This window comes from Prionailurus bengalensis, chromosome A3 (genome assembly GCF_016509475.1).
Source record: "Prionailurus bengalensis isolate Pbe53 chromosome A3, Fcat_Pben_1.1_paternal_pri, whole genome shotgun sequence".
Taxonomy (NCBI): domain Eukaryota; kingdom Metazoa; phylum Chordata; class Mammalia; order Carnivora; family Felidae; genus Prionailurus; species Prionailurus bengalensis.
Window position 1 is genome coordinate 23,931,767 of NC_057354.1, and position 11,562 is coordinate 23,943,328.

Sequence of the window (11,562 nt, forward strand, 5' to 3'; positions counted from 1 at the left end):
AAGGGTGCCTGTTTGCAGCAGGCCATCCTGCTTTCACTGTCCTGTGCTCTGTGCTCATACTCTTAAGTCCTCACGACACCTGTTCTCACGCCTGTTCCTTCCCATGTAGCACATGTAGGTCGCTTCCAGCAGCACTCTGGCATGTGCCCAGGGCACTGTGGACACAGGCAGGCTGTTGGGTTAGCAAATAACTTGGAGAATGGTGATGTGCCTGAGCTTGTCCTTGGGCCCTGTCCCCATCTGCCAGAAGAAGCTGGTTCTCCTGACTCAGCCATTGTGCCAGCACAGTCTCTTAAGCTGTGGAATTGTAGGGGTGTTTAGCAGGGAGCATTTGGAACAGGTAGAATGTTTTTCCACCAAACTGTCAGCACCCCATCCTAGACTTGGCCCTTCCTGGCAGCAGGCCTGAAGTCAGACCTCATATGCTGCCCTGTCCCAGAGACCAGTCCACAGCATCACATTGAATACACGATCTGGGGTCTTTGTGCAGTGATTTGCCATTTACAGAGCCTTTCATGGCCATTATCTCCAAATTCTCACAACAATGCTGTGGGCTTGGTCTTACTGTGTTTGTTCAGCTATGAGAAGCTGAGACTCAGGAAGGGCTGGCTTTCGAAGGGCCACACAACTATCAAGTGACAGAGCTGCTGTTTGAACCTAGGTGGTCTGATCCCTAGATCTCACTGTTGTTTCAACCATATCCACAGCTGCCTGCCAAAGCAAGCTCCTGGTCTCTGTATCTGACTGTACTACACTTAAAAGAGTACCTTTACATGATCTCACTTTCATAATGCAAAGATGCCGTATGTAGGGAAAGCATTTTCATCTCCGTTTAATAGAGGAGCAAGTTGAGACTCAGGTGTATTGAATTGCCCACCATCTCTGAGCTTCGTAGTAGCAGAGCCAGGACTTGATCCAACCTTATGACTTGTAAATCCCAGCCAGTGCTTTGTCTGGTTCCACATTACCTTGGCACCTGGACAGAGCAACTTCTTGGGGCCTTTCCCTTCAGTCACCCTCACCCCAGGAAGCAGGAACCTCCCCTCTCCTTCCCTTAGAGATCCAAACTAGTAAATGGCCCTAGTCCATGGCCCAAGTGCCGATTAGTCTCTGATATTTGGACTTCTCAACAGAGCCCCTGTCTCTGCTGGGAAGGACAATGTTAGGCACACATGCACACAGTGTCTGAGCATGCCCTCTGTGGCCCATGACAGTGAGCCTGTTCCTCTACTTGAGGAGAGGCAGGACAAGCCATGGCCAACCCAGAGATGGGTGACAGTGAGGTCATGGTGCCTGGTTTCCTTCCCCGGAGAGCCGGCTGCCTTGCATATGTATCCATGCACTAGGAGAGAAGGTGCAGTGTATTCCCACCTCTGTTTCTGGGGGGAAATACCCCCTCAGAATACTCTGTGCCTGTTCCTTGTGGACGGTGGTGGGAGCAATGTGCCACTGTTTCTCTTCTTAGCTTTACAGGTATCGCTGGGTCGAGTACGGTGCAGGAGAGTAGAGGGAACTGTAGCCTGGGAAGGCAACCAGACATAAACCCCATCTCTGCATCAATCTTAGCCAGGCACTTGGCCCCTCTGGATTCCGTGTCCTTCCTTTGTATGAAATGAAAGGGTTGGATCAGATGCTCTCTGAAGACCTCTTCCAGTTCTATTGTGTAGCTGCCCCGTTCCTTCTTGTGGTGTATATAAGGTCCACAAGGCCTTTTTGTGGTATCTGTAAGGTCCTTCCAAGCCAATGCGGTGCTTGCCATTATGTTTACAATAGTCCCAGCTTTTGTATTGTGGCTCTGCCATGGTCCCCAGGAGACCAGTTGTCTTCTGTGTTCCAGGGAATCCTTTCAGATGACCATGGGCTAGCTGCTGCGCTCTGGAGAACCTTCTTCAACCAGAAATGTGAAGATCCTCGACAGCTTGAATTATTGGTGGAGTATGTGAGGAAACAGGTGAGCAGCCCTACACCTCTTCCAGAGGCTCATGGAAAGCAGGTCCTTCCTGAGGTCTGTAGATGCTGGACTTTCAGAGGATCATGAGAGGTTAAGTTCCCAGACATGAGAGGTTGAGTTCCCAGAGGCCAGTCTGAGGGAATTCTGACCACATCGTGTCCACACCAGGCACTGATAGAGAACAGCTTCTCTGTATCCAGCCATGAGCTAGGCAGGGGGTGGGGAATGGGATAGAAGAAGAAGAGGTGCTGAGTAATCTCCTGCTTTCAAACACTTTTAGGCGTTCATTCACTACACATTTGATTGTCTGTTGTGTGCCCAGTGCAGTGGGAGACCCTGGGTGTGCATAGTCCTGTAGGATATGGGAATGGGGTACAGTGCAGTCGCCCACTGTAGCCCTCTCTGTGCTCACATTGAAGCTTCAAGGTTCATGTTTCCTGTTCCTGATTTCTAGCAGGACTGGGCTCCAGGCAGAATTCCACAAAAAACCCTCAAGCCTCTGCCCACTGAATGCTATCCACAATCAAACAGCGTCCTCCTACTTCATTCCCCATCCCCCTGGTCCCCCAGGGCTCCCTAACACCAGAGCTTCTAAGAGAAAACTCCAGAGTGAGGACTGCTTCACTACATAGTTTTTCTTGAAACCATGGCTACTTCACCTCTTGATCTCTCTGCTCCTTGATCCTGTATTGATGGGAAATCCATACTTTATAGACGAGTGAGCTGAATGGCAAGGAAGAGGAACATAGAGGCTTTTCCAGGGTCTCCCAGTGAGTCAGCCTGCACAGCTGGCCTAGAACCCCAAGCTGGTGATTCATGTAGCCACTAGAAGCCTTAGCTGCTCCAGACAGCTCATCAGCTCAGGCTGTCCCATGAGTCACATCTCTGCTTCATGGGCTTGGCCTCTGGAGCTGAAGGGGCCTCACCCCACAGTTATTCTCTTATTCACCTGTGTCCATAACCTTTAAGCCTTCAACAGCCAGGGATGGGAAGGCCAGGCCCTGGCTCTTGGGTAGAAGCCAGCAGGAACAGCTTGTTGATGGCTGGAAAAACCACACAGTGGGGCTTTTCAGACCCAGAGGGTAGAGAACCCCAGAAGCCAGGACTTCTGTTTGACCATTCTTCAAATCTGCTAGAGCTGGAAGAAGGCACTGTGGCCAGAGGGCTCCACCCACACAAAACTCTTGAGACTCACTGTTGACTGGACTCACTGTCAGACAGAAGTAGCAACTGGCAAAGCAAATGCTGTGTTTTTTTGAGAGACCAGCCCAGCTTTTCCATCTGCCATGGTGGGCTTGTGGCAGAGGCCACAACAAGGGCACAGCTGGGACCTCTCTGAGGGCCCCAAAAGAAGGAGTTACAACACCAGTGCCTCTAGAAAAAATCCTGTATTGTCTAGTGAGAGGCAGGCAATAGAAAAACAGTGATAGGGCACTTAGGGAAGCAGGGAGCTTTCATGGGACCCGGTGGTATCAGCAAAATTTCTGAGTACCTGCTGTGCCAGGCACTCTCCTGAGAAAGCAGAGATTCACAGGACCCAGACCTACCTGTGAGCCAACTTATGGTTTGGTGAGGAAGCCAGTCAGGCACAAGCTAATCCTGGAATAAATCAGTCTGTGATGTGATACAGGGTAGAAACAAAGGCTGTGAACGGCCAAAGACAGGCAAGACTCAGTATAATTTAGCAGCTCGGGAAAGACCAGGAGGGGCCCTGAACAGATTAGTCCTGTGCCATGATCCTGGTTGGTCTGGTGGGTAGCCCAAGACCCAGAGGTTATGTTGAGATTTTCCATGCTGAAGATGGATGGGCAGAGTGGCTGCATTAGGCATAGAAATGGAGTTGTTGGAAAGAGGAGTGTATTTTAGGGGAGATAATGGGTCAGTTGCTCTCCTTGGCACTGGAAGACAGCATGATGTATAGAAATCTAGACCTGAGGTATATGTGAGAGACTGGGGTTAGGTTTCAGGGTCAGCAGCCTGAAGGTGAAACAACAGGAATGGAGGAATTCTGGGAAGAGGAGGATGATCCAAAGCCTAAGATGAGGCCTCTGGACTTCCATCCCTTCTCCTTTTCTCCCAAATGCCTTCTCACCCCACAGTGGAGCCTCAGCTTTCTGAATACAATGCTCACTCCTGATGTGACCCAGCTCCCACTGTAAATTTTGCCTGTCCCCTTGAAAGCATTTCTCATTCCTCTGTTCTCCTTACTAGCAGCAGCGAAGGTAATTCTCCCAGAGACCACTTTTACCTCCTGAGACTTGGCCTCTCATTAGATCACCTGCTTCTTGTGGAACTGCCCAACCTCACCTTCCCTGAAGCTGCGCCCATTGTCCATCACAGTTGTCCCTTCTCCACATTTCTCTCAGAGAAACTGCCAGTCGTCATGGTGGGTGAAGCTGGGCCCACTGGCAAGCATGGCGGCCCACTAATCGTGTGGTCAAGGCCCCAGAAAAAGTTCCAGCGACTAGCAGTTACAAGCATTTAATCTTTTCCTGAGTCCTGTGGGGGTACACGTTACTATTCCCTGTTTTCACACAAGGAGACTTAAACCTCAGAGAAGGGAATTGGCTCACTTTAGTAACATCACTACCCTGAATGGACAGATAAACTTACACACACATGCACACATCCCAAGGACATGTCTCTCCCAATACATCCTCCCTGAAAAGTTCTTGCAGTCCAGAAAGTCAGGGCTTGTGTGTCTGTTTTGGTTATTAGAGGTATGATGGGGAATTCTCTAAAGCCTTCCCAGTGAGCTTCCCCAGTGATTAGTTTCTCCCAACCCTCTCTAAGGAAATAATCTGGAAGACCAGAGACCTGCTGACTGGGAGCTGGTATTGTCAGAACCCCCCACAAACTCCCTCCCCATCCTCTCCATTGGAAGACTGATTCCTTCTGCCGTCTCATGTCTGTCCTGCCCTTGTCCCTGCCCTCTGTTTCTTGCTGTCCCTGTTGCAGATGCAGTACCTGGACTCCATGAATGGGGAGGATCTGCTTCTGACAGGGGAGGTGAGCTGGCGCCCTCTAGTGGAGAAGAATCCTCAGAGTGTCCTGAAGCCCCATTCCCCAACTTATAACGACGAGGGTCTTTGATGGACTGGTCCCTCTGAACAGCTGGCCAGCTGGCTTTGAAGAACTGCCAGGAGAGAGGTGCTTGTTTGGCCCAGAACCCTGCAGAAAGTGGCCTGAACTGACCTTTGAACAGCATCTGTCAAATACCTGGCCCCATTTGTGTTGATTTTCCTTTTAATATGCCCAGGAGCCTGATCTGGTGGGGTACAGTGCTGGGAGAACCCTTAGTTCTTCTGAGATATCCTCTCCCTCAAGAGAAGCCCTGAGCAAGAGCTCCCCAGCACACACTCCCCTAATCCCCTCCAGTAACTATGTGATTGACAGCTTTTCCCAAAGGCTGCAGAGGGATGGTGGTAAGTTAGAAACGGTACACTTCCACCAAGGGCCCACCATGGCAAAGGAGCAGTTTGGAATGCTGCTGAGTCAAGACGGGTAACCACACTCTGTCCTCTGGTTTTGAGCCATGGGGTTGAGTTGGCCATTAAAAGACACAGAGACATATCTCTGCAATGACTCTTTATTCTAGGGTTTTTTAGAAACTTATCTGAGATGGCATTTGCCATAAGCTGAGGAGCATCACCCACCTCAGAGACAGGATGGGGAGAGGGTCAAGAGGATCTCTGCTGCTGTTCTTGCCTCCAGTTCATGGAGATGTCACTGTTGTGCCCAAGGCATAGCCTGCCAGGCTCCATCCTCTGGGATCCAGGAGGCTTCTGATGGCCAAGGGGCTTGTCACATCCTGAGTTGTTTGGAAAGAAGACCCAAGAACATAGGCCTCTTTGTCACTTCCCTATTGAATGGGGTGAGGGACATGCTGTCTTTTCCTCTCTTGACTCCTTTATGTGAGATACTGGGGCAAAGAGAATATTTTTTTCTGGCTTAGTTGTACCATCCCAGGGCCCACCCCCATGCCCAGCTTTCTAGCTCCTTCCTAACTTCTAGAGCGTGTGCTACAGAGCCACCTTGGTCTGTGCTCTTGAGGGTCAGTTGCCTCCTCCCTGAGTATGGGTCATCTCTTGGGAGATTTTCTTTGCATTGAAGGAAGGGGGCGGGGAACCATATTGCCCCTCCTTCCCCCATCAAACTTCCTTCATTTAACTTGCTATAAAATGAGTCATATAAAGAAATTCTATATGGGTGAGGTATATCCCACTTCTGTGAAAACATTACAAATCAGACCGCCTTCTCTGAGTTTATTTAAGATGCTTTTGTTGCAAGCGGAGTTCTAGAGTGAAGCCTCCTCTGTGTGTGTGAGATAATAACACCTTGTAACTCATTACAGCTGGGCACTATTTACATAAACCAGAGCTGAGCCAGGCAGGAATTTGCTGATTAATTTATTTTTAATGGAGTGAAGTATACCATGCACCAAAATAAACTTTACTGTGTGTACCTAACTGCTCCTGGAATGGATGGAAAAATTAATGGAACAGATTTTGGCTCCCAACTCCACACATTAATTCATATATAAAAGTTACTTGAGCCTTAACCCATTTGCTGCCCAGGGCAGCTCCCCAGCCGCAGATCCCAGCCCACAGCACCAGTTCAGCTACTGGGCTTGCATGGGAATCACGGAATTGCAGATTTAGAAGAAACTTTAGAGGTCTCTTAGTTCAACCCTGGTCCAGAACTTGATTCCCTTTCTCAGCATCCCAGTTGGCCTATGTTCATACAGGCCGTTTATGAATGTCTCCAGCAGCAGATGGTCCTGCCTGCAGAGCCAAGTCCTGTCTCCATAAGATGAGTAATCATCAAACACTGCAACTTGTAATACAGAGCTGCGTTTTAAAGAGCCAAATTGGATCTGTCATGTTGGGGATGTCCCAAAGCCCTCACTTCCTGCCTGCCGGCATCTTTCACCGAGTACACGACCCCCTCCCCTTCAAGATAAAATCGAGGCTCCTCGAGGCTGCAAGGCTCTTCTTAATTTGACCTGTGCTTGTTTCTGAGTCTCTAACTCATTTCTTCTCCGAGGAAACTGAACCATTTGGGGTTACCTGAAGAGACCACCCTGTATGTTTCCTCTACCTGGAATCCTTGTTTCCTCTTCAGACTAGAGAAATCCTGTGTATCCTCAAATACCCACCCCCCCATCCTACCTTGTCTGTCCCAGGTGGAAACTAGTTTTTACATACACACCCATCATCCTGCACCATTAGCTCCCTCAGAGTGGGCACTGTGAAGTCAGTCACCTTTGTTTTTCTAGTGTCCCAGGAGTGCCTGACTCACGGTAGGCATCAGAATAAGCTTTGCTAAATGACAGAAGGAATGAATGACTAGATCATCAGTCATTATTAGTACAAGCCCAACAAAAAAAAGTCCCTTTCTGGATCATTCTCTGACCCACAGTTCAGCTTATTTTAACAATTCAGTACAAAGTACCTCCGTTGGCTTTTGCATAGGAATGAGAGCTAAATGTTCTTTCTGTAGCTACATGTTTTTCTTTCTTTCTTTCTTTTTTAAGTAATCTCTACAATGTGGGGCTCGAGTTCATGACCCCCAAGACCAAGAGTCAACACTCTACGGACTGGGCCAGCCAGGCACCCCTAGCTACATGTTTTTCTACTGTAAATTGTTATTATACAAAACAAATGAAGGATGTTTCTTGCCCTCAGGGAGAATACTCTCTAGAAATAATTTTGTCATTTATTTGTACTCTGTATACTTCCTGAAAGGATCATAGCAAATTAAGAGACACAGTTACAATAAAACTGCAAAATGATTAGAACAAAGTTTAAAAGATAAGGTGCAAATATTGGGAGGCAGGGAAGGGAAATAATCATGTTAGAAAACCTGTGCTGCTAAGGGCACCTGGGTGGCTCAGTTGGTTGAGCATCAGTCTCTTGATTTTGGCTCAGGCCTTGATCCTGGGGCTGGGGATTGACCCCTGAGTCCGGCTCCACCCTGAATGTGGAGCCAGTTTAAGATTCTCTCTCCCTCTCTGCCTCTCTCCCCTCACTCAACGCTGGCTGTCTCTCTAAAATAAAAATTAATGGGGCGCCTGGGAGGCTCAGTTGGTTAAGTGTTCAACTTTGACTTAGGTCATGATCTTGTGGTTCATGAGTTCGAGCCCTGCATCGGGCTCTGTGCTGACAGCTTGGGGCCTGGCGCCTGCTTCAGATTCTGTGTCACCCTCTCTGCCTCTCCCTCGCTCATGCTCTGTCTCCAAAAGAAACATTTAAAAAATAAAAATAATAAGAAACAAATTTTAAAAGTAAAAAAAAAAAAGAAAAAGAATGGGGTGGCTGGGTGGCTTACTCAGTTAGACATTCAACTTCGGCTCAGGTCATGATCTGGTGGTCTGTGAGTTTGAGCCCCATGTCAGGCGCACTGTGCTGACAGCGCAGAGCCTGGAACCTGCTTCAGATTCTGTGTCTCCCTGTCTCTGCCTGTCCCCCTCAAAAATATCGAATAAAAAAAAAAGAAAGAACCTGTGCTGCTAATAACCAACTTTCATAGGATTTTGGGGGTAATTTATGAAGTGGTTTTAATGCATTTTCTCACAGCAGTCCTATAAAATAGGTATCCTCATCGTTCTTATCCCCTTTGCACAGGTGAAGGGACCAAGGGTCACAGAGACCTGGAGGCTCATCCAGACAGAGGAAGAAGGGACCCAGGATGCCCTGGTCCACATCTTCCAACCCCCGGGTCCTTGTTCTTTCTCCATCCCACACTGCCTCCCACAGGTTAGCAAAGAAATCTGCAACAATATAAAACCGTGCTCTGAGATTCCTGGCAGCCAAAAGCAGAAATGGGAGTCAAGGTTATATAGGTCCCATTGTCACATAAAAGGAAGTACACTTCTTCATCAGAAGAAATAAATTGTTTCTTTTCAGAGAAGAACATACATACTGTATGGGTTATAAATGAGAAACACTGAACAACGTTGTGAATAGTACCTCTTAAGATTTCAGTTTTGCCTAAAAGTTTGAGAACCATAAATAATTGCTGTTTCTTACAACAAGCTGAGATTAAAGCCAAGGCCACAATTCAGCCAGTATCTTTTCCATTTCTGTTTTTGTCTCAGACACTGCTTAGTATTTTCACTTGTTACCACTTTTAATCCTCAGTGACAAATCTGTGAGGTAAGTGTTGCTAAACTCCTGTTACCATTGAGGGAAACTGCATGAAGCTCAGGGGGACCCAGATTTACTCTGCATGCAGACTCAGGTGGTTCTGTGACCCGAGTCCAATGCATTTGGTTTTAGAAAAGGAATACCAGATGGGGAAAGGAGCAGTTATTGCTACAACTTAAAAAAGTAAAAAGAAACATGCGATATTCCAGCCATGTGGGTTTATGTAGACACATACACACACTAACAGGAAATGTCAGAACAAGGGGGTTAGACATCAGAAAAGCCTTGAAGGGAGTTGGGACATAAGGATGGGCAAAGTTTAGGTAGGTGGAAAGTGAAACAGGAAATGAGCTGCCCAGGAGAAGGCCCAGAATAGGAAGCCCTTCAGACTCACGTGGTCCAGCCGAGTGGTTTGCTAAGGGAATAAAAGGTTGCAGAGAGCCAGGTGGGGCCACAAATGGGGGTAGCCTGGGTAATACAGCATCTGGCAGGCATTCTCAGTAAGGACTGTGACCTGATTGGAGTAGAGATGTTCGGTGGTGTGCAAGGTGGATTGGCTCAGTCAGGAACTAGCCAACTAGGTTTGAGGGCCTGGAGGGTGATTGTAGGAATTCAAAGGGAAGTTCAGGGGCTCCTGGGTGGTTCAGTTGGTTGAGTGTCCGACTCCTGGTTTCGGCTCAGGTCGTGATCTCACGGTTCATGGCATCGAGCCCCATATCCGGCTCCATGCTGACAGCATAGAGCCTGCTTGGGATTCTCTCTCTGCCCTCACCTGCTCACACTCATTCTCTCTCAAAATAAATTAATAAACTTGGAAAGTTAAAGGGAAATTCAAACTCCAGAAACATTTTTGAAGAAATCATCGGGACTTGATGCCTCCCTGCTCTTGGAGCCTGAAGAAAGCAGCCTGGAGCTCTCCTGGGAGCCAAGAGATGGCCATGTTGGGCAGAAGAGGGAAACTCAAAAAGAAGAATCTTCTGTATTGTGTTTTTTCCAAGTGCTAATTACATTATCCTATGGGATAGAGCAGGGATTATTGCCCACATCGTATAGTAGGGGAACAGGTTCACTGAGAAGAAGCCACTAATTGGTGCAAAGTGACTCTGTAGCAAAGCTGAACAGTCTCCTGTCTTTTGAGCCCTACCCCATTGCTTTTGGTGTGTGTTGGTTATGTCTGTATGGGGGCAGGTCTGGTGGAAGGTGCCCCAGGGAGAGCAAGGGCATAGAGAGGGGCTGAACCTTGGGAGATGATTAGGATAGAGGGACTAAGGACTTTGGACTTGTCTTGGGTATAGAAGGACACTTGAAATCATGAAAATAGATGAGCTCCCAGAGGTAAAATGTAGAGGGTTGACCAGAAAGTGGGGTCAGTGTGGGAGAAAGCATCGGGGGGAAGGCGGGGGTTGGGTAGGAAGAGCAAGAACCAGCATAGGAAGTAGAGGCTGGGGTAGAAGCCAGGGGAGAGAACTTCCAGAAGGAGGAGGTTTTTAATGATGCGTGCTGCAGAGTAGGGGCCAGGGAGTAAGTGAATGAGGCTTAAGGGTTTTAGACTATTCCAGGAACAAGATTTTTGAGAGAATACAGACATTGTAAAGGATTAAGAAGGCAGGGTATCTTGATAAGTGCCTAGCTGAAAAGAAATGGAGGAAAATTGGGCAGGAGTTAGGAGAGCACGGTAAGAACTAAGGTATTTAAAGCACAGAAAAATGAAGATGTGCATGGGCGGGTGAGGAGGAGCCTGAGTAAATGTAAAGCACCCGATGGAGTAGGAAACTTCCCATAAGTGTTAGGAATTATGAGATCCTTCTGAAAGTGGAAGCCTGGTCTTGAGAACAAGGGCCTGGCTTTGGAGGGGAGGAGGGAACTTTTCCTGTGACCAGAGATTGGAGTACAAATGGGGCACAAGGGATTTCTGAGGTGAGGAGGCTGAGAGGGAAAGGGCAAGCTCATGCTGGTATCCAGGGAACCTGGAGTTTACCGGTCATTGGGGTGAAGGGGAAAGGAAAGGGAGCTAGTGGGTTTTTGGAGAGTCCGAAGTGTTTGAACTCTTCCTTTGGGAGCAGCCCTCCTGTAGTTGTTGCCCTGGTTCTGCCTATTTCTAGCCTTCCCACAGAATCCCACTATGGCTTGTCCACCGCACCACTGGTTTGGCCTTAGGCAGGGGTAAGCCAGACCCTGGGGCCCTGACCATGATCGTCTACCCACGCACTCCTGTCCCAGTGTTAACCAGCCATCACAAATCATCTGTGGCTTCCAGGAGACCTCCCTTGAGCTATGCTGGTGAGCCTAGGACCTACACCTTTCCCAGGTCAAGGGCCTCTCACACACACACACACAGACACACACAAACACACACACACACACACACACACACACACACACACACAAATCTACCATCCATCTATTGAGGGGAGAAAAGGTCCTAGAGATCCTGAATGGAGAATTCCTAGAAAGGGAGTCTTC

The 11,562-nt window shown here is 48.3% G+C and overlaps 1 protein-coding gene across 3 annotated transcripts in view; it reads left to right on the forward strand.

The window, feature by feature from the left end:
• Positions 1-6,420, forward strand: part of LOC122497522 (ubiquinol-cytochrome-c reductase complex assembly factor 1) — a 103,077-nt gene extending 96,657 nt beyond the window's left edge. For all 3 annotated transcript variants that reach the window (XM_043604669.1, XM_043604670.1, XM_043604671.1), the window contains 2 exons: positions 1,838-1,951; positions 4,910-6,420. In XM_043604669.1, coding sequence (XP_043460604.1) covers positions 1,838-1,951; positions 4,910-5,044 — 249 coding nt within the window. In that variant the 3' untranslated portion in view covers positions 5,045-6,420. The remainder of the gene's footprint in view (positions 1-1,837; positions 1,952-4,909) is intronic.
• Positions 6,421-11,562: the final 5,142 nt, after the last annotated feature.